The 18495-nt window shown below is 39.2% G+C and overlaps 1 protein-coding gene across 1 annotated transcript in view; it reads left to right on the plus strand.

Moving 5' to 3' along the window:
* Positions 1 to 18495, plus strand: part of hsph1 (heat shock 105/110 protein 1) — a 28146-nt gene that overhangs the window by 6718 nt on the left and 2933 nt on the right. Inside the window, 5 exon segments of the mRNA XM_077209053.1 lie at positions 58 to 113; positions 13207 to 13272; positions 13274 to 13312; positions 13525 to 13662; positions 14438 to 14539. Coding sequence (XP_077065168.1) covers positions 58 to 113; positions 13207 to 13272; positions 13274 to 13312; positions 13525 to 13662; positions 14438 to 14539 — 401 coding nt within the window.

Raw genomic sequence — 18495 nt, forward strand, 5'->3', positions numbered from 1 at the left:
ATAGTTGGTTCGGCAGTGGGTCTAGTTGTTTTCTGGAGGTTGTGGCTTCATACGCAGGTGAGGAGGTTGGTGCGTATGGGTCCCGGACAGTCATCAAGTGGTGTCTGCACAGAGTAAGAAAGAAAAACAAAAGACAGTAGAGCAGTATTTGTTCAAATACTAGGATTTTGAACTTTTTCTGAGTCTGCTAGACAGTTGAGCAGTATTTGTTCAAACACTAGGGTTGTAAACTTTTCTGAGTCTGCTATTGTTGTTCCCTCTTTCCCTATTTCTTAAACCTTTGACACCTAAGGAACAGTGAGGTAAGGATGGACTAGGATAGGGCCTATGAGGGAAGTCTTCACCCCAGGGTTAACCTCCGAAGCCTGTTGCGTTCAGTTCTTCCCGGGGCTCCTCACTGGTTCCGTGTCCTAACCTATCCCTGTAGGTGGGGGAACAACCTTACAGTGTGTACAATGAGTCCAGGTTTTCCTTCCCTGACACAATACTGCAGCTGCTGGGGTATGTGTTGCTGGTGTAGTGGCTGCTGGTACATCATTATTTTTCTGACATGTAACACACCTCTTGGCTGTTTCTGTGGCTACATTTCTGAATTTTGGATTCCACCACTGATTTGAGAACCTGTGATTCATTGTTGCTGGACCACTGTGACCTAAACTGTGTATTTGTTGAGCCAAATATGGCAGCAGTGATTCGGGAGCGACATATTTTCCCCCTTTGGTCCAGCAACCAGATGAATCCACTGTGGCTCCTTTGTCTAACCATGTCCATGCTTCATACAGAGGAACGTCTTTGTATAGATCAATTATAGATTCAGGAGGCAGAATTGTCTTCTGTGCTGCAATACCTGAACACACTTGTACAGTTGTATAGAAACAAGCCTGTTTAGCTGCTATATCAGCAAGAGCATTACCTTTAGCTTCCGTAGTATTAGTTGTGAGATGTGCTTTCACTTTGATCACTGCTAATTTCTTTGGAAGTTTCATGGAAAACATTAGATCTTTCACTAATTCAGCATGCTTAATGGGGGATCCAGCAGAAGTTAGAAACTGTCTGGTTTGCCAAATGACACCAAAATCATGAATTACCCCAAAAGCATATCTAGAATCTGTGTAGATATTAGCAACTGATCCTGAAGCTAGCGTGCATGCTCTTGTTAGGGCTACTAGTTCTGCAGCTTGAGCTGAAAAATGATCTGGAAGACGTCCTGAAGCTAACACTTCCGTGGTGGACGTTACTGCATAACCTGCTCGTCTGTTACCTTCAATTACTTGAGCTGACCCATCAACAAACAACTCAAATTCTGAATTCTCTATGGTAGTTTCTTTGACTACACTCGTAGGTGTATATGTAAGCGTAACACAATCGTGAGTCATTTCTCCTTCATCCTCTAACAAATTGTCAGTCATTGCAGACATCATACATGACGATGGGTTCGTGACAGGTGCGCGCTGTAAGACAATATTCGGGGATGTGAGAGTTGCTAACCAATTTCCCCAGCGAGAGGAAGTGACAGAAGTGACTTTTGCTTGATTCATTAATGCGGACACTGCGTGCGGACATCTTACGTTTACAGACTGTCCTAACACCATTCCTGATGAAGCCTGAAGCGCTAGATGCACTGCCTGTACTGCTCTGAGGCATGGGCCCATACCTTGAGCTACTATGTCAAGTTTACCAGAATAGTAATGAATTGGGCGTAAACTTCCCCATGATCTTGGATTAGACATGCAGTCATGAAGCTTAAATGTTCATGGACATAAAGCACAAATGGTCTATCAGTTTGGGCAATTCCTAATGCTGGTGCTTGACATAGTGCTCTCTTCAAATCATTGAACGCTTTGAGGTGACATTCTTCCATACAAACAGTATCAGAATCTTTACCATGGCCTTTCAACAAGTCATAGAGCAGCTGTGCAATTGAGGCATAGTCTTCAATCCAAGGTCTACAGTTACCTGCTGTTCCTAAAAATGATCGGAGTGTTTTAATGGTAGTAGGCGGAGGTATGGCTTTGACTGAAGCCGCTCGATCCTGTGTAATGGATCTATTTCCTGCACCAATTGTTTGACCCAGAAATGTGACTTGCTTTTTAGCAATTTTAGCTTTGTGAAAGCTGCATTTGTGTCCTTTCTTATGCAAATAGTCCAACAATGATGCCAATTCAGTTTGATGTACCTCGTGATCTGTTGAGGCAATCAAAATATCATCGACATATTGGATCATAGTGGACTGTTTTACCGGACATTCTGGGTCACACAAATCACGTCTGACAGCCTGATGGTATATGGTTGGGGAGTTTTGAAATCCCTGTGGTAAACGTGTCCACTGGTATTGCTCATAGTCAACTGTGAAAGCTAACCATGGCTGGCTGTCAGAGTGCTACGGTACAGAAAAGAATCCATTAGACATATCAATTACTGAAAAAATCTTACTCTCTAATGGTATGCCATTACAAATTGTGGAAGAATCTGCCACTAGAGGGGTGATTTTATAAATATTTTTATTGGCTACTCTGTAGTCTATTGTAAGTCTCCATGTCCCATTGGATTTCTTGATGGGCCATATGGGCGAGTTACAGGGACTATTGGTTTTAACTAGCACTCCCTGCATAAGCAACTTTTCTACAATAGGTTTGATCCCCTGTATAGCTTCCTTATTGATCGGATATTGTTTGGTGACCGGGGGTGGAGTCCCGTCAATTTAATTGGTTCTACACCTGTCAACAAACCACAATCATCCTTGTCTTTAGCCCAAATTGGATGATTCTGTAAGAAAGCATACTCAGGAGGGATCACATTATTGGTAGAAACTTGTGCTGAGGAAATTTTAATGCTAGCAGATTCTGAGGACACGTCTAAAGTTAGATGTATTTGTCTCAGGAGATCCATGCCTAAAATTGCACCTGTATTTAATGGAGCACATAACGATTTTGTAGTCCGAGTTTTTGGGCAAAATTGTACATCTATGGGCGGGGTTTCATACAAATCAGAATCTTCACCTATTACGCCAGTTAAAAAAAAAATTGGTTTTCTTGTACGGAATGTCTAAACCTTTAGCCAATTTTGTAGGAATTATGGTAATTTCTGCACCTGTATCAAGCAAAAAATCAATTTATTTCTCTTGTATGCTACCTTTCACAAAAATTCTTGTGTCATCATGATGTATTACAGGGGTAAGGTAGCTACTCACAGCCCCAACAATTAGTTTTTTTCCTGGTCTTTTTGTGCTCTTAAAAGAGCCTGAACAAGCTGTCCTAAAGTTTCAGTGGACACTTGCGGAACTGCGTCCGGGTTGTAAGCAGGCTGAGAAGGAGCAGAATTATGCATAGCATTTCTTTATGTATCTTGCAATTTCTTCCTACACTCTTTCTCCCAATGTCCTAATCTTCCACAATCGTGGCAGCTGCCTTCTTTTTTAGACCACCTGTTTTCTTGTTTTGCTGTGCTAAATGTAGCTGCTGCTGCTACTCTCACTTTGGTTTTAACATCAGCATCTCTTTCCCATGCAGCTAACCTGTCAACGTTACTTCTGAGAGTTCTGTTAGACCAAGTTAGATCTAGGAATGGCAAAGCTCTTCTGTATTCGGCTACAAGGCCATCTGACCAGATACGAATTAGTGGTCCTTTATCATCAAGCACACTTTCAGAGTCATCCACTATTCCACTGTAAGTTATGGCTGACTGACAAAACCGTTCAGTATATTCATTTACCGTTTCTTCTTTCTTTTGTACACAGCTAGTAACTCTAGACCAGTCTATTTTGGGTCCTAAGATAGTCTTTAGGATTTTCAAAACACCTTCTCTCATATCGCCTCTACTGGCATGTTGTAGTTCAGAAGTCACTGCAGATTCAAAACTGTTGAATTCAGAATCAGTTAAAATTTGTGACATTAACTGTGTGACTTCTGTTAACGACATGTCATATAGACGAATTTTGCTGATCAATGCCCTTCTAAATTCAGAAAACTGTTTACGTGGTGAGGGTAAACTCTCAGAGAGTCGTTCTATATCCTTAGGTCCAAGGGCTTTTGCGACAGTTTGTATTCGGACTACAGAAGGGTGGGTATAAACACTTTCATTTTCCTCAATTCCCTGTGATCTTTTTCTAGCTCCACACACATAAACTGAATTTACAGGCTTATCAGTGACTGATTGGACGGCTACATCTGTTTCAAAGAACGTTCGTAAATCAGGGTAAATGTTATCAGGCTGACTTACTTCTTCCACATCAGGTTTTTCTGCATCTTTGTTGCGGTTCAATTTCTTGGTTAAAGAGGAAACTTTAGCCCGGAGCTCATTGATCTGTTTCTCTAGCTCTGAGTTGCGTTTAGACTGTTCTGTAGCTAGTGCTAAACCAAATTCTCTATGGCAACATATTATGCCTTTCACATTGTTCTTGGGAATACTTGCTCCTAGTACTTTTTTACACTCATCTACCGACCAAGTTTTGTCTGGATGAATCTCATATTTCTGCGTTAGTTCTTTTCTAACTTTCTCAGTGACTATTAGGTTCATTTGTTCTCCTAACAGTGTTTTAAATTCACTATCTGACCACAAAGGAGTCGCAAGACCAAATTTTTCAGTTGTTGGAACCAGCCTAGCATTCGTTCTAACCATTTTGTAGATTTCTTTATCACACAATCAAAAACACTAAAACTTCTCTGATCAAAAGAGTCTACACTTATGTCACAGATCAAACTGTTGATAAACCTTCCTTGTTACCAACACATCACATTTAACTTCCCTGCCTGAAACAGAGGATGAAACACAAAATATTAGCACGTTATGCTAATCTTCCCTGAAAGAAACGGAAAGGATCTTTCACCTTCCTAACTTTTAGAGGATAAAACAAAATGACTAGCATGTAATGCTAACTGTTCCCTGCCTGAAACAGAGGATCAAACTTTTCTTCTCTAAAATAATTTTTTAGAGGGTAACAACACAAAATAATAAAAAAACAAACAAATAATTAGCAAATGATACTAATCCTCCCTGCCTGACAAACAGAGGATATCTTTTTAACGCGTGATGTTAAAAACTTCCCTGCCTGAACAGAGGATCAAACTCTCTACTCTAAAAGAAATTTTTTAGAGGGTAACACCACAAGGTAACAAACAACAAAACAAATAATTAGCAAAATAATACTAATCTTCCCTGCCTGACACAGAGGATATCTTTTTAACATGTGATGTTAAAAACGTCCCTGCCTGAACAGAGGATATATTTTCATCTTTAAAAGACAACTTTTAAAGGATAACTTTAGGTAATCAAACACTACAGCTGTCTGTGTAACTCTTTCTCTGACGGCGCAGAGGCACAAAATTCGTACTGGTCTGGTTCTTTGAATAGAGTGAAACTCACCGAATCGTTGTTTGAATGAAAAGATTCAGTCTGGAAAACTCAGTCAGCTTTGTTGAGGTCCAGTTGAGATTCAGTTCTGGAACTCAGTCAGAAAGTTCATTCTTTGTTGAGATCTTTGTTGAGCTTGAGGTTTTCAAGATTCCGTCTGGAACTCAGTCAGAAAGTTCATTCTTCGTTGAGATCTTTTGTTGATTCAATCTGGATTCTGGTGAGTAGCTCTATCCGGGTCACGGCACCATCTGTTGTAAACTTTTTCTTCTTAAGTGTAGGAGACTCAGAAGCGAAGACCAGGAGACGTTGGGATTGTATCTTTTAAGGAGGATTGTTTATTTACTGTAGTCTGCTGCATCCAAAATCTTACCCAAGTCTAATCTAAGGGAACTTTACATTGTAGTTTATATACATTTCAAGGGGGTGGGATTAATTTCATAGAGGAGGGGACTCTTGAACAAAACATGTAAAGGAAAGTACCTGATTCAGCTGGTTTCTACTTCCTGCTCAGCTACTGTTCGGACGCTCTCGCTTACTGCTCCGCGCTTTGCTCTATCGCTTTTATATTTCTATATTTTATCTCCTTTTATCACCTAATTTTAACTTCAGCACATCAGCACAGTGCTCAAACGTTTGGATTACTACAAAAAAAAGCAGAATTATTTTATTCAACCAGCCTCCCACTGAAAGCTTACATTCCGGGGAAGAGAAAACAAAACTGCCTACATTCATAAGGATAAGAAAATGCCTCCTCTGGAATCTACTTGCTGCTCCAACTGCCACAGACTTTTACAAAGGATTGCAATTCTTGAAACAAAGTTAATTGCGGGACAACCAAACCAGACGGAACACACAACAGAGCTTCGTCATGGACGTCCTCAGCATACAGCCGGTGAGTCCCATGAATCTAGTGCTTCTCGACAGGCCATACTGAGTGTAGAGAAACAAGCCGATCGTTTTACTAATCGATGGCACAAACAGGGTGCGAGACCCAAAGGCACTCGAGACATCAGATTGTCACGAGCATCACATATTACTGCAGTAGCATCCTCTACCCCAGATACGGCTCTGACAAGGACTGCAAACACTGGTCTCCTACCACCGCCTATACATCTTGAGAACAGATTTGAAGTATTAATGAATGAGGAATCCCCAAATTTGATGAATGTGATCACACACAGACAGAATCAGCCAGTAGCTAACACTGATGCTAACTGGGGCTCAAGGTCGAGCAGACAGCGGCACTCAGCTCAGAGCGCAGCCGGGCCCAGGACTCTGATAGTGGGCGACTCCGTAATCAGAAACATTAATAGCAGGGATACAACAACGTGCTGCCTTCCACAAGCAACAACATCTGATGTAAACAGGGAACTTCAGAACATTCTGATGAAACATAAGACTGCAAATCGACTCATCATTCATGTGGGGAAGAATGATATTCATAAAGAGCAGTCGGAACTTCTTAAAAAGGATTTCAATGAACTTTTTGAAACACTTAAAAGACTGAAAGTTCAAACATTCATCAGTGGACCACTCCCAGCAAGAGGAACAAACAGGTTTTCACGGTTGCTTGGGCTTAATACATGGCTGCAAAAAACCTGCAATATAAAAGGAGTGAACTTTATTGACAACTTCAATCTTTTCTGGAGTCAGAGGCAACTGTTTCAACAGAATGGCCACCACCCAAACAAACTTGGTTCAAGAGTGCTAAAGGACAATATCTACTTCTCCCTCCGTCATCCTTCTGCAATGTGTGCCAATCCACTCAACCTGAATGGCACACACACACCTGGATACAGTATGAATGACCACAGGATTTCACTTCAGCCCCTGAATGGACATGCGGTTGACACATCACACAAGGACAGTGATAACACCACTCAGCCACAACAACCTCTGCTCACGGACACAATCTCAGCTGAGCCCTGCCCACAGAGCTCACCACAGACAGACTGTGACATACCAGCACTGCTCCAATATACAGCACCCAAGGACGACTTTCTGGAAAACAGCCAGGGAAACCAGGACAGCATATTACAGCCTCCAATAACACCAGAGCAAAAATCACTCTCACTGGAAACATTATCACTCTCTCCAGCATCTCCACTTCTGTGCTTCTCAGAGAAAATGGAACAACTGGTGCACGCTGGAACTAGACTATCCCACTCTTTTGCTGCGAGCCCCCAGATACCAACCAAAAAACGCCAGGCCCCACAACCACCAAAGCCTACGGGCCCAGCTCGCCCTCCCCCTCCTCCTGTGAGAGCTCTTCGGCCTCTGCCACAGCGCCAGGGCCCACACCCTCCTCCGGCGGCTCGAGGTGAACCAAAAACAACTGATACCAGCTCTCAGTGATATGTGTCGGGTCCCCGCTATGATAACAATAACTTTCTCAAATGTTTACAGAACAAGCGGGAACCCAGTGTGCCTGTATCTTTTTCTATTGCTGTTCAATTACATGATAGAAAGTCTAAGGCCTTCAAAAGCCGTACAGCAAACCCATCTAATCTGGTGCCTATTACACGACATACCAAGATTGCTGTGGGGACAAAAAGTAAGACTGTTAAGTTAGCACTTTTAAACATCCGCTCACTTAAAAATAAATCACTTTTAGTCAATGACTTAATAACCACATACAACCTGGATTTCATGTTGCTAAATGAAACTTGGCTAGAAGAAAGTTGCAGTGCAACAGTCCTCAATGAAACAGCCCCTCCTAACTTTACTTTTATGAGTGTCTGCAGAGCTGTCAGAAGAGGCGGAGGTTTAGCTGCTCTTTATAAAGATGTCTATCAATGTAAGCAAATATCATTTGGGAATTACCCGTCTTTCGAATATCTGGGTATTGTGTTAAAAGGTGCTCCACGCATTTTACTTATCATTGTTTACAGGCCTCCTAAATACTCTCCAGCTTTTGCTGAGAACTTAACAGAACTGTTAAGTTCTATTTCCTCAGAGTTTGACTGCTTTGCCATTGCTGGAGATTTTAACATTCACATAGATAATGCAGAGAACAATATGGCAAAAGAAATCAAAACTGTTTTAAAAACTTTTGATCTGACTCAGCATGTACATGGAGCCACACATAATCGTGGACACACTCTAGATTTACTTATCAGTAAGGGTCTAAACATTTCATCAATTGTTATTAAGGATGTAGCACTGTCTGATCATTTTTGTATTTTCTTTGATATATTGATCTCTCCTGCCATTGAAGCTAGATCTGTGTCTGTCAAGAAGAGATGCTTAAATGAGAACACTAGTGTACTATTTATGAAGGCTATATCTTTAACACCAAGCATATCTGCTGACTCTGTTGATTTTCTCCTTGATTCTTTTAACTCAAAAGTTAAGAGTGTAATTGATGATATTGCTCCTGTGAAAGTCAGGAAGAAGAGTGGCAGACAAAAAGCACCTTGGAGAAACTCAACAGCAGTGCAAAATATGAAAAGACAATGCAGAAAAGCAGAGCGCATGTGGCGGAAGACAAAACTTGTAGTCCATTATAACATCTACAAAGACAGCATCCATGCTTTCAATAAGGAACTAAGCAAAGCTAGACAGACTTTTTTCTCGAATATTATAAACAGCAATATAAACAACACGCGCACTCTTTTTGCTACTGTAGAGAGACTGACAAACCCCCCAAGCCAGATTCCCAGTGAAATGCTCTCAGTGAGAAAGTGCAGTGAGTTTGCTTCTTTCTTCTCTGAGAAAATCAATAATATCAGAAAGGTGATCAGCTCATCCTTGAGTTGCGCTGGGGTCAGGCAGATCAGACAACAGGACGAGAAAGTAGCCACTATGTCTGATTTCGAAGAAATTGATGGCAAAATTTTGGAAGAAACCGTACAGCAACTAAAAACATCAACCTGCGCCCTTGATGCACTTCCCACATCTTTTTTCAAAAATGTGTTACACAGCTTAGAAGCAGATCTCCTAGAAGTGGTAAATGCCTCACTTCTCTCTGGGAGTTTTCCGACCTCCCTGAAAACTGCTGTTGTCAAGCCCCTCCTGAAAAAGAGCAATCTGGATAAGACCATATTAAACAACTATAGACCGATCTCAAATCTTCCTTTCATAGGCAAGATCATTGAAAAAGTTGTCTTCAATCAGCTGAACAAATTCTTAAGCTCGAATGGATACTTTGACCATTTTCAATCTGGTTTCCGACCGCACCACAGTACAGAGACCGCGCTCATAAAGATAATAAATGATATTCGCTTAAATACTGATACAGGCAAATTATCAGTGCTGGTACTACTCGACCTCAGTGCTGCATTTGACACTGTCGATCACAAAATACTTCTTGACAGGCTGGAAAACTGGGTCGGGCTTTCTGGGATAGTCCTAAAATGGTTCAGGTCATACTTAGGAGGCAGAGGTTATTATGTGAGTATAGGAGACCATAAGTCTGAGTGGACATCCATGACATGCGGAGTCCCTCAAGGCTCAATTCTTGCGCCACTCCTATTCAACCTGTACATGCTCCCAATGAGCCAAATAATGAGAAAGAACCAAATCGCTTACCATAGCTATGCAGACGACACACAGCTCTACTTAGCCCTATCGCCTAACGATTACAGCCCCATTGACTCCCTTTGCCAATGCATTGATGAAGTAAACAATTGGATGTGCCAAAACTTTCTTCAGTTAAACAAAGACAAAACTGAAGTCATTGCGTTTGGAAACAAAGATGAAGTTCTCAAGGTGAACGCATACCTTCAGTCTAGGGGTCAAACAACTAAAAATCAAGTCAGGAATCTGGGTGTGTCTCTGGAGTCAGACCTTAGTTTCAGTAGTCATGTCAAAGCAATAACTAAATCAGCATATTATCACCTGAAAAATATTGCAAGAATTAGATGCTTTGTTTCCAGTCAAGACTTAGAAAAACTTGTGCATGCTTTCATCACCAGTAGGGTGGATTATTGTAATGGACTTCTCACTGGCCTTCCCAAAAAGACCATAAGACAGTTGCAGCTCATACAGAACGCTGCTGCTAGGATTCTGAGCAGAACCAGAAAATATGAACACATCACACCAGTCCTCAGGTCTTTACACTGGCTGCCAGTTACATTTAGGATTGATTTTAAAGTATTATTACTGGTATATAAATCATTCAATGGCCTAGGACCTCAATACATTGCAGATATGCTCAGTGAATATAAACCCAACAGATCACTCAGATCATTAGGATCACATCGGCTAGAAATACCAAGGGTTCACTCTAAGCATGGCGAGTCTGCTTTTAGCTACTATGCCAGCCGCAGCTGGAACCAGCTTCCAGAAGAGATCAGATGTGCTCCTACAGTAGCCACATTCAAATCCAGACTCAAAACACATCTGTTTAGCTGTGCATTTACTGAATGAGCACTGTGCCACTGTTCGTCCGACTGTTTGCACTGTATTTTACTTTATGTTTTAATTATTCTGATTTCTGTATTTTATCTTTTATTCTAAACTGTTTTAATTATTCTGATTTCTTTTGATTATTTTAATTTCTTCTATGTAAAGCACTTTGAATTACCATTGTGTATGAAATGTGCTATATAAATAAACTTGCCTTGCCTTGCCTTGCCTTGGTTACCTGATTTCATCAGGTAACAGTGTAACTCAGAGCCTTGAGATGCTAATCCAATCAGCCTGATTAGATCAACAAAAGGCCCAGCTGACCTTTGAGATGTGACAAGAGGTTAATGTCCAAAACCTTGATTGCCTCAAAAATGGAAAACAGTGTGTGCACTTTCTCAGTTAAAATACTGTTGAACCTAAATTAAAACATTTAAATAAATTTGTAATCCTACATTGTGTATCTGTTTATATAAAAAAAATCGTAGTATGTCACGCTACGTATAGCGAAGGCAGGCAAACCCCATAACATCGGCGAAACATTGCTACTCATTGCATTACACATGTTAAGCATGTTTTGTTGACTTGTGGTAAGGCCTACTGATGTATCACTGAAATCAGTGATTTCAAAAGTAGCCTCAATTAGGCCTGCATGACGTTGAAATGATTTGCTGTTGCAAAGAATCGTTTATTCACTTTTTAAAAAGTTGTGGAAATAAAATGTCTTCAAATACAATATTAAAAAATATTTACATTTTATCAGTTTTTATTGAAACTCATCATTGCCTGGAACACACAAAAGATGGCATTTACTGCAGAGGCATGTGTGGGTTAGGGCAGGCGAACGGGATGTTATAAAATGTATTCTATTGATGTTTTTCTTTTTTGTAAAAATGGTTTGTCAAGACAAAGTCAATAGAGCTTAGTTTTATACACAATCATACCTAATTTTTAAAATATAAAGACTGCTATAAAAGGACTATAATGAATTTTGAGCTGTTGTGTGCTAGTTAGACAACCATTTTGACTTCAAGACTCAATTGTCCATAACAATATTTGAAGGCACCTCCTCACTCACAACTTTCTACCTGATTAAATGTTTTAGAGCTTGGCATAACTAGAAATATGCATGTTTGGTTTCTAAAAAGTAACTAAATAATAAGAAATATATAGATTTTTTTAGTTGTTTTAGCTTGTCAAGCTTGTTTTGTCGTTGTAAAGACCAGTGGTGAAAATCAAGTTTTTTATTTTGTTTATATGTCTATGTGGTGTTTTTAATATGCTTTTAGACAAACCATGTGCAAATTCATGTCAACAACACCATTGCTGAGTTATTTTTTTCTTAAAACTGCAGTGATAAAAAGACAGTCTCAAAAGCGCAGTTTGAAATAGACGGTCTTTCTTACATCACTTTGTAACCAATCATGTGGCTTTAGCATACCTTTAACTGTGAAGCAGGGGGGACTCAAGAGAAGCCAGGTTATCCCGGTATATTTTTCTGGTGATATGAAAAATCGTGTGCATTTAGCAATATAGCAGGTGAATTATGTATGGTGTTATGATGAACTATATAACTTTCTCCACTGACGTTCTGAGTTGTTCAAAGCATTTCGAAGGATGCTGATGTTTAGAGGGCAGACTTTTGGCGAACAGGAACATGCTTTTGTAAAATTAGCAACATTATTAGCTGTTTGATTAGTAGTTGAGTAGTCAAGCAAAAGACTACTCATATTAATTACCGTTATGTGTCCGACGTTGTAGGGAGCGTTACATAAAACGCATATAACCATTCTGATACATTGACTTGTATAGACGACCCTGTATGAGTGAGGGAAAGCGGGGCTCATTTGCATATTCACAGATCAGTGTATACTTAACGAAGCAAGGGTGTAGAGTTACAGTCAAGCTATTTTAAGGCAAGAATATTTCTTTTTCACAGGAAAAAAGATTTGAATATTTTGAACATTTTGGTGATGAGTTTTAAGGGATAAAATGATTGACAACAGGGGGACATTAAATAATTTTAAGTCACCTTGAGGCCCCTTTTGGAAGTTTGTTGAGGCCCCCTGGTTGAGTTAAAGACAATACTCTAATATATGTAGCAAACCAGGAAAGTATCTTCAAGGAATGTAACCACATACTTTAATTTACTTAAAAAAATATATTTAAAAACACCATTTTAAAATCCCATTAGAAATTCCATAGGGAACCCAAGCAGATTAGCCTTCCAGGATGGTCTACAAATTGACATCATGACTGAACAGCTCAATATTTTAGTGATGAAATACATACACATACAGTTGTGGGAATATATATTTTTTTTGTTTACAGTACCTTAGCTAACATATGTGGTCCTAATAGTTATGATTTATATGATCAATAACATTGACTGATTGGGTTTATATGAGGGTGACAGTAAGAGATTGGCTCCTTGTTGTGTGATGCAGTAACATTGTTGTGTAGAAATGTAACTATCAAATGTAACCCTCGTACTGTGATTTTTAGGACAAGGTACTGGAGCCAAATATTCAGCTCTTGGTAGACAAAGAAAACATGCCAATAGCACAAGTTTCCCCCCATGGAAAAGCAGAATCAAAGAGATGCACTGAGCGTAAGTGAGCTACATCTCTCATTTACAGCTTGGCCAGTACATTTAGCTTTAGACTGTATGTGCATATCAAATGGACATGTTGATGTGTATCTGTTTATATAAAAAGTCGTTATTCACAGCATGTCTTGTGAAATATCTTAGTATGGACATTTTCTGTCAGTTTGACTGACTTCCATACCATTATGCAAATAGACATTGTCTGTTATTTACAGTTGAATGGAGAAGTAAACAATCACCCCCTGATGCTAAAAAAAGGCAAGATGAAGGTCAAGCATGTTGTTCTGCCTATTGAGGAGACGTTTACCCAACTGTTGCCAAAGGATCGCCTCAGAACTTACATAGAGCAGGAGGTACTGTTGACTAAATGTTTGTTTAATTCCACATGTACATCAGTGTCTAAAAGTAACAAAGTTCATTGATAAGGGAAGGAGGCAGGAACCAGCAAGCGTAACTTTAATAACAAAATAAACATCCAAACAAAAGTAAGCAATAGCCCCTCACGGATGACTGTCGCATATAAACATTATAAAACATCAACGCAAAGTCCCAGTCCTGGCCTTTTCTTGTCTTTCATTGTCGCCGCTCCTTTTATCCTTCCGGAGCTCCTCCATGGAACTCGAGACCAGGGCGTGGGGGCCTGCTACATGCTACAATAAAGTTTTAGGATGTTGAACCATTTAAAACAAATAAAAATGAGTAAGAAATATTTTAGATACTGCGCTATTCCTAGGTCACAAATGGATTTTAAAAAATGCACAATTTTGGGGTTAGTAAGGGAAAAAAAGTTTTTTGAAAGAAATCTCTTATTTCCCACCAAGGCTCCATTTATTTGAAATTGGTTTTAGACCCCACTGTACATGTACTAGTTTTTAAGTGACGAAAGCAAAACAAATATAGCTCTCTTTTTTGTATGCGATTTTTTCAGTAAAGCTCAAAAGATGATTCAAAAGCTGTGATAGATATTTTGTTAGCGTGTAAGTGTAATTTAGGTTTCTTGACAATGTATGAAGCCATAAACATAAATAAAGACATTCTGGTAGATATTTGAGTATCAAAGCTAAAAAATCCATCAGTCATTCCCACCATCTGGCGCTCTCTTAAATTCCTCTTCTTTTTTTCTGACAGTGCAAAATGATACAGCAAGACTGCCAGGAGAAAGAGCGTAACAATGCTAAAAACGCAGTCAAGGAGAATGATATTACTCTTGACTCACAGAAGTGGGAGTAAGTCACACATGTGCAAGTCACAAGCAAGTCTCAAGTCTTAACCTTCGAGTCTCAAGCAAGTCCAAGTAAATTTTTTATAAAGGCAAGTCAAGTCACTGCCTTATGTCAAGCAAGTCAAGTCATAGCTTGGGTCACAAGTCACTGGCAAGTCATACAAACGTTTGACGATTTCACTGAATTTATATATTAAAATAAGTCAAAACTACAGAAGTTGTGGACTATGGTTTTATTTGCAACATTTTTTTTTTAATATAGGCCTATGCATTTCCACATATAGCTGAGTGGTTACAATAAAAATCTAAATGTAACTGAAATTAGGCCAACATTAAAGCATGAAAAAATAAATATGCCTCAAACATTGCAGAAGACCATTAAAAGGTATTAAACAATTCACAATTCAAGTATAATTCCTATGCGACCAAAGGCATTCTTCAAACTGGCATCCCCTTAATACAGCTTATATATTTTGAATTATGAAGTTAAAACCGCCAATAGGTGTCGCCAAATTACCGTATTAATGTACGAGTCATAGAAGCATTCATTTAACTTATGTTCAAAACGGTAGTAGTGGGAAGTTCGGATCATTTTACTGAGTCGGATCTTTGAGTCTCGTTCAGCAAAAAGAACGAATCTTTTTTCGAGTCATTTCGTTCATTTCAGCATAATATAATTAAAATGGCATGTTAAATATCCCAACACATCTAGTACTTACGAAAATGTTGATTACATTTGTAAAAAGAATAAAAATAAACTATAGGGTAATGCAGCCAAAGCCAAATTATAAGAAACCGAAATGTTTTATTAATTGATCAGTTGTTGGGTCTTAAGTTCAGGCTATTGCAGTCTGATTCTGTTAGTTCACCTCACCTCCTGATCCGAGACGTTCTTTCCTTCGCAACTTCATATTTATCAGGTTAGTTCTCCTCTCGTGTCTCGAGACGTTAGGTGTCGACTCGTCAGTGTCTGACTCGGATCTGTCTGCTGGGCCGACCGTGCCGTGTGTGTGATACAGCAGGGCCGGAAAGAGAAATGATTAGTTCATCTTTCGAGTCTCGAGTTCGGGTTCGAGTCTTTCGTTCTTCCTGTCAGTCCATAGAGGCTATATCAGTACCGGACAGAGAAATGATTAGTTCATTTTCTTCGAGTCTCGAGTTCGGGTTTTAAATCCTTCGTTCTTTTGTCACGTGACCGCTGGCATCTCGCATCAAATACAACATTATATTCGTATTATTGACTGCGTCTGAATGTATATTGTTTTATATTTAGGAATTAAAATACAAAATATGTGCAAAACATTATCTGTAAAATAAAAGTTCCATCTTATATTGTCCCTGTCCTTCTCTTTTCTAAATGTTTCTTGTGCATCTGTGGTATGTTTTATTATATATTATACATTAATTTAGTACTATTATATTTAATACCTTAACTATACTTGTTTGTAAAAAGGTTGTAAATTAGTAGGCTATTCAATACGGTGACAAGTCACGTGACAAAAGAACGAAGGACTCAAACCCGAAGACTCGAAAAAATGAACTAATCATTTCTCTTTCCGGTACTGACAGCATAGCCTCTATTGGACTGACAGGAAGAACGAAAGACTCGGACCCGGCCGAACCCGAACTCGAGACTCGAAAGATGAACTAATCAATTCTCTTTCCGGTACTGACAGCATAGTCTCTATGGACTGACAGGAAGAACGAAAGACTCGGACCCGTCCCGAACCCGAAGACTCGAGAGAGATGAACTAATCATGTCTGTTTCCAGTACAGATTCAGAACGCATATGTTGCGCAATGCGCATGCGCGGTCGACACAAAATGAACGAATCACTCTCTGAGACAACTCGGTAGTCCCGAGTCATATTAAAGATTCGTTCAAAATGAACGAATCGTTCATGAACGACACATCACTACAAAACGGCAGATTCGTTCTGGAACTAAGCAACTAGGTCACTGAATCACAAATACGCATAACTCTTTCTGTGGCTTGTTTGGAACTATTGTCATTGGAGAAATCGAGCAAAAACAGAAAATATTTGGAATATTAGGCTATGTCTAAATGTCACATCACAATATTCACTCTTTGTTTACTGAACTGTTTTATAAAATCATTATCACATTTGCAATCGCGTCAATATTCTGGAAATATTTTTAAAATATCATATGTTATAATTATGAAAATAACTCATACTAGGGCATTTTTTTCCACCACATTTTGAATTTTGGGTGCAATATTAATTCTGCTGGCATTTTGATAACATCTAATAGATGTAACCCCTGATAACATCTAACCCTGCTTTAAGAGAAACATAAAACACGACAAAACATTATCAGTAGGGTGACCAGACGTCCCGTTTTTCCCGGGACAGCCCCGTATTTCCACTCTAATTTTAGTGTCCCGACTTATTTTGAAAAAATCATGTTTTGTCCCTTATTTCATCGTTAATATATATATATATATATATATATATATAGTAGGTTTCGTTTCCGAAAGGCTAAGTGAATATATATGTTACGTTCAAATCGTGTAGCGCGCGCATGACAGAGAGGGAGAGACCTTGTGTGTGTGTGCTAGTGTGCCTAATGAAGCGCATGTAAGACGCATTAATAGAGGGAATGCATTAACGTCACTTTCCCGCCGGAACACGCCCCCTCAGCCGGACTGAGTGGCAGAAGAGCAGCTGCGTGACTGGATTTAATAGGGGAAATTGCGAAAACGCAAGTAAAACAAAAGATTATCAGTTTAAACTAAAGATTGGACTCAATATAGTGTTCCTTACAACTTACTAAAGATCCAGTGATCCATGGATATTAACATGCCAGGAATCGTGTTTCCTGACATTTATATGTGCCTGATTTCGACACCAGGGAAATACATACAGCAAATTTGCCTGTGAATGCTTTATATAAATACAAAATAGGCAGGTCTAAATCCAGGTGATCACTTATCAATGTTATATATATCATCATATCGTCTAGAGACTTAAAACTTGTATAGTTTTTTGTCAGTGTTTATTTAAAAATGTCAAATTATACAGAATATACAGTGGTAAATATTTGATTGATGAGTTGTCACTGCAATATATAACAATACAATATATAGAGAATGATTTTACCACTAAATTCAGCATATTGACACAAAAAGGATAACTGCAAATCCACCTTTCGCTGCCTGGAGTCCAGTTGTTTCTATTGTAGCGATCTATTTGCTTCTCTGTTCTGTAGCTTTAGGTAGTCTGTTAAAATATTCCTCATATTTCTTGTCAAATCTAGTTGTACAGTCAGTCTCAAAGCTCTTTCCCGTTTTAGACGCGTTTTGTGTGTTTTTCCGCAGCATTCACGCTGAAAACCAATGCTGCCGCTCAGTCTTTTTGCCACTTGTGGGCCTAACTGCAGTCACTCCGGCCAACGGTGACGTCACTTGCATTCCCTCTATACGCATGCGTTCTGTATCTGTCCCGTATTCCACTCCGAGAAATCTGGTCACCCTAATTATCAGTTTTCTATGTTGTTTTTTTATCACTGGAAAGAACGACATATTTGGCTTTAAAGCATGATTTAAAAAGAAATGTGGCAAATGTTATACAAAACATATGACATCATTAATTATCATTTGAATATTGACAACATTAAGCTACATTTGAAAACATAATTGTGTATAAAGCATGCTGTTTTGACCAATATTCTCGATTTAAAGATAAAGGTTCGAGGTTGTGATGGTCGTTCGATATCCCTTGCCAGTTATTATGCGTACAGCAAATCTTCTTGTATGAATATAGTCAATTTCTAGTGTTTATATCCAAAAAGAAACGATGCTGGGAGATGTTTTTGTATTTAGCGCGCTCACAGCGATGTATGTTTTTTCTGGGCTTGTGCAGCAATCTCGCAGAATCTTATGACTGGCGTCAATGGTTCCGTTGCTTTCATTTTGTTCATCAATTGATGTTGCGATGATAAAT

This window comes from Siphateles boraxobius, unplaced genomic scaffold, assembly GCF_051911475.1.
Source record: "Siphateles boraxobius isolate OS27281-9 unplaced genomic scaffold, OSU_SipBor_1 6, whole genome shotgun sequence".
NCBI classification, from domain to species: Eukaryota; Metazoa; Chordata; class Actinopteri; order Cypriniformes; family Leuciscidae; genus Siphateles; species Siphateles boraxobius.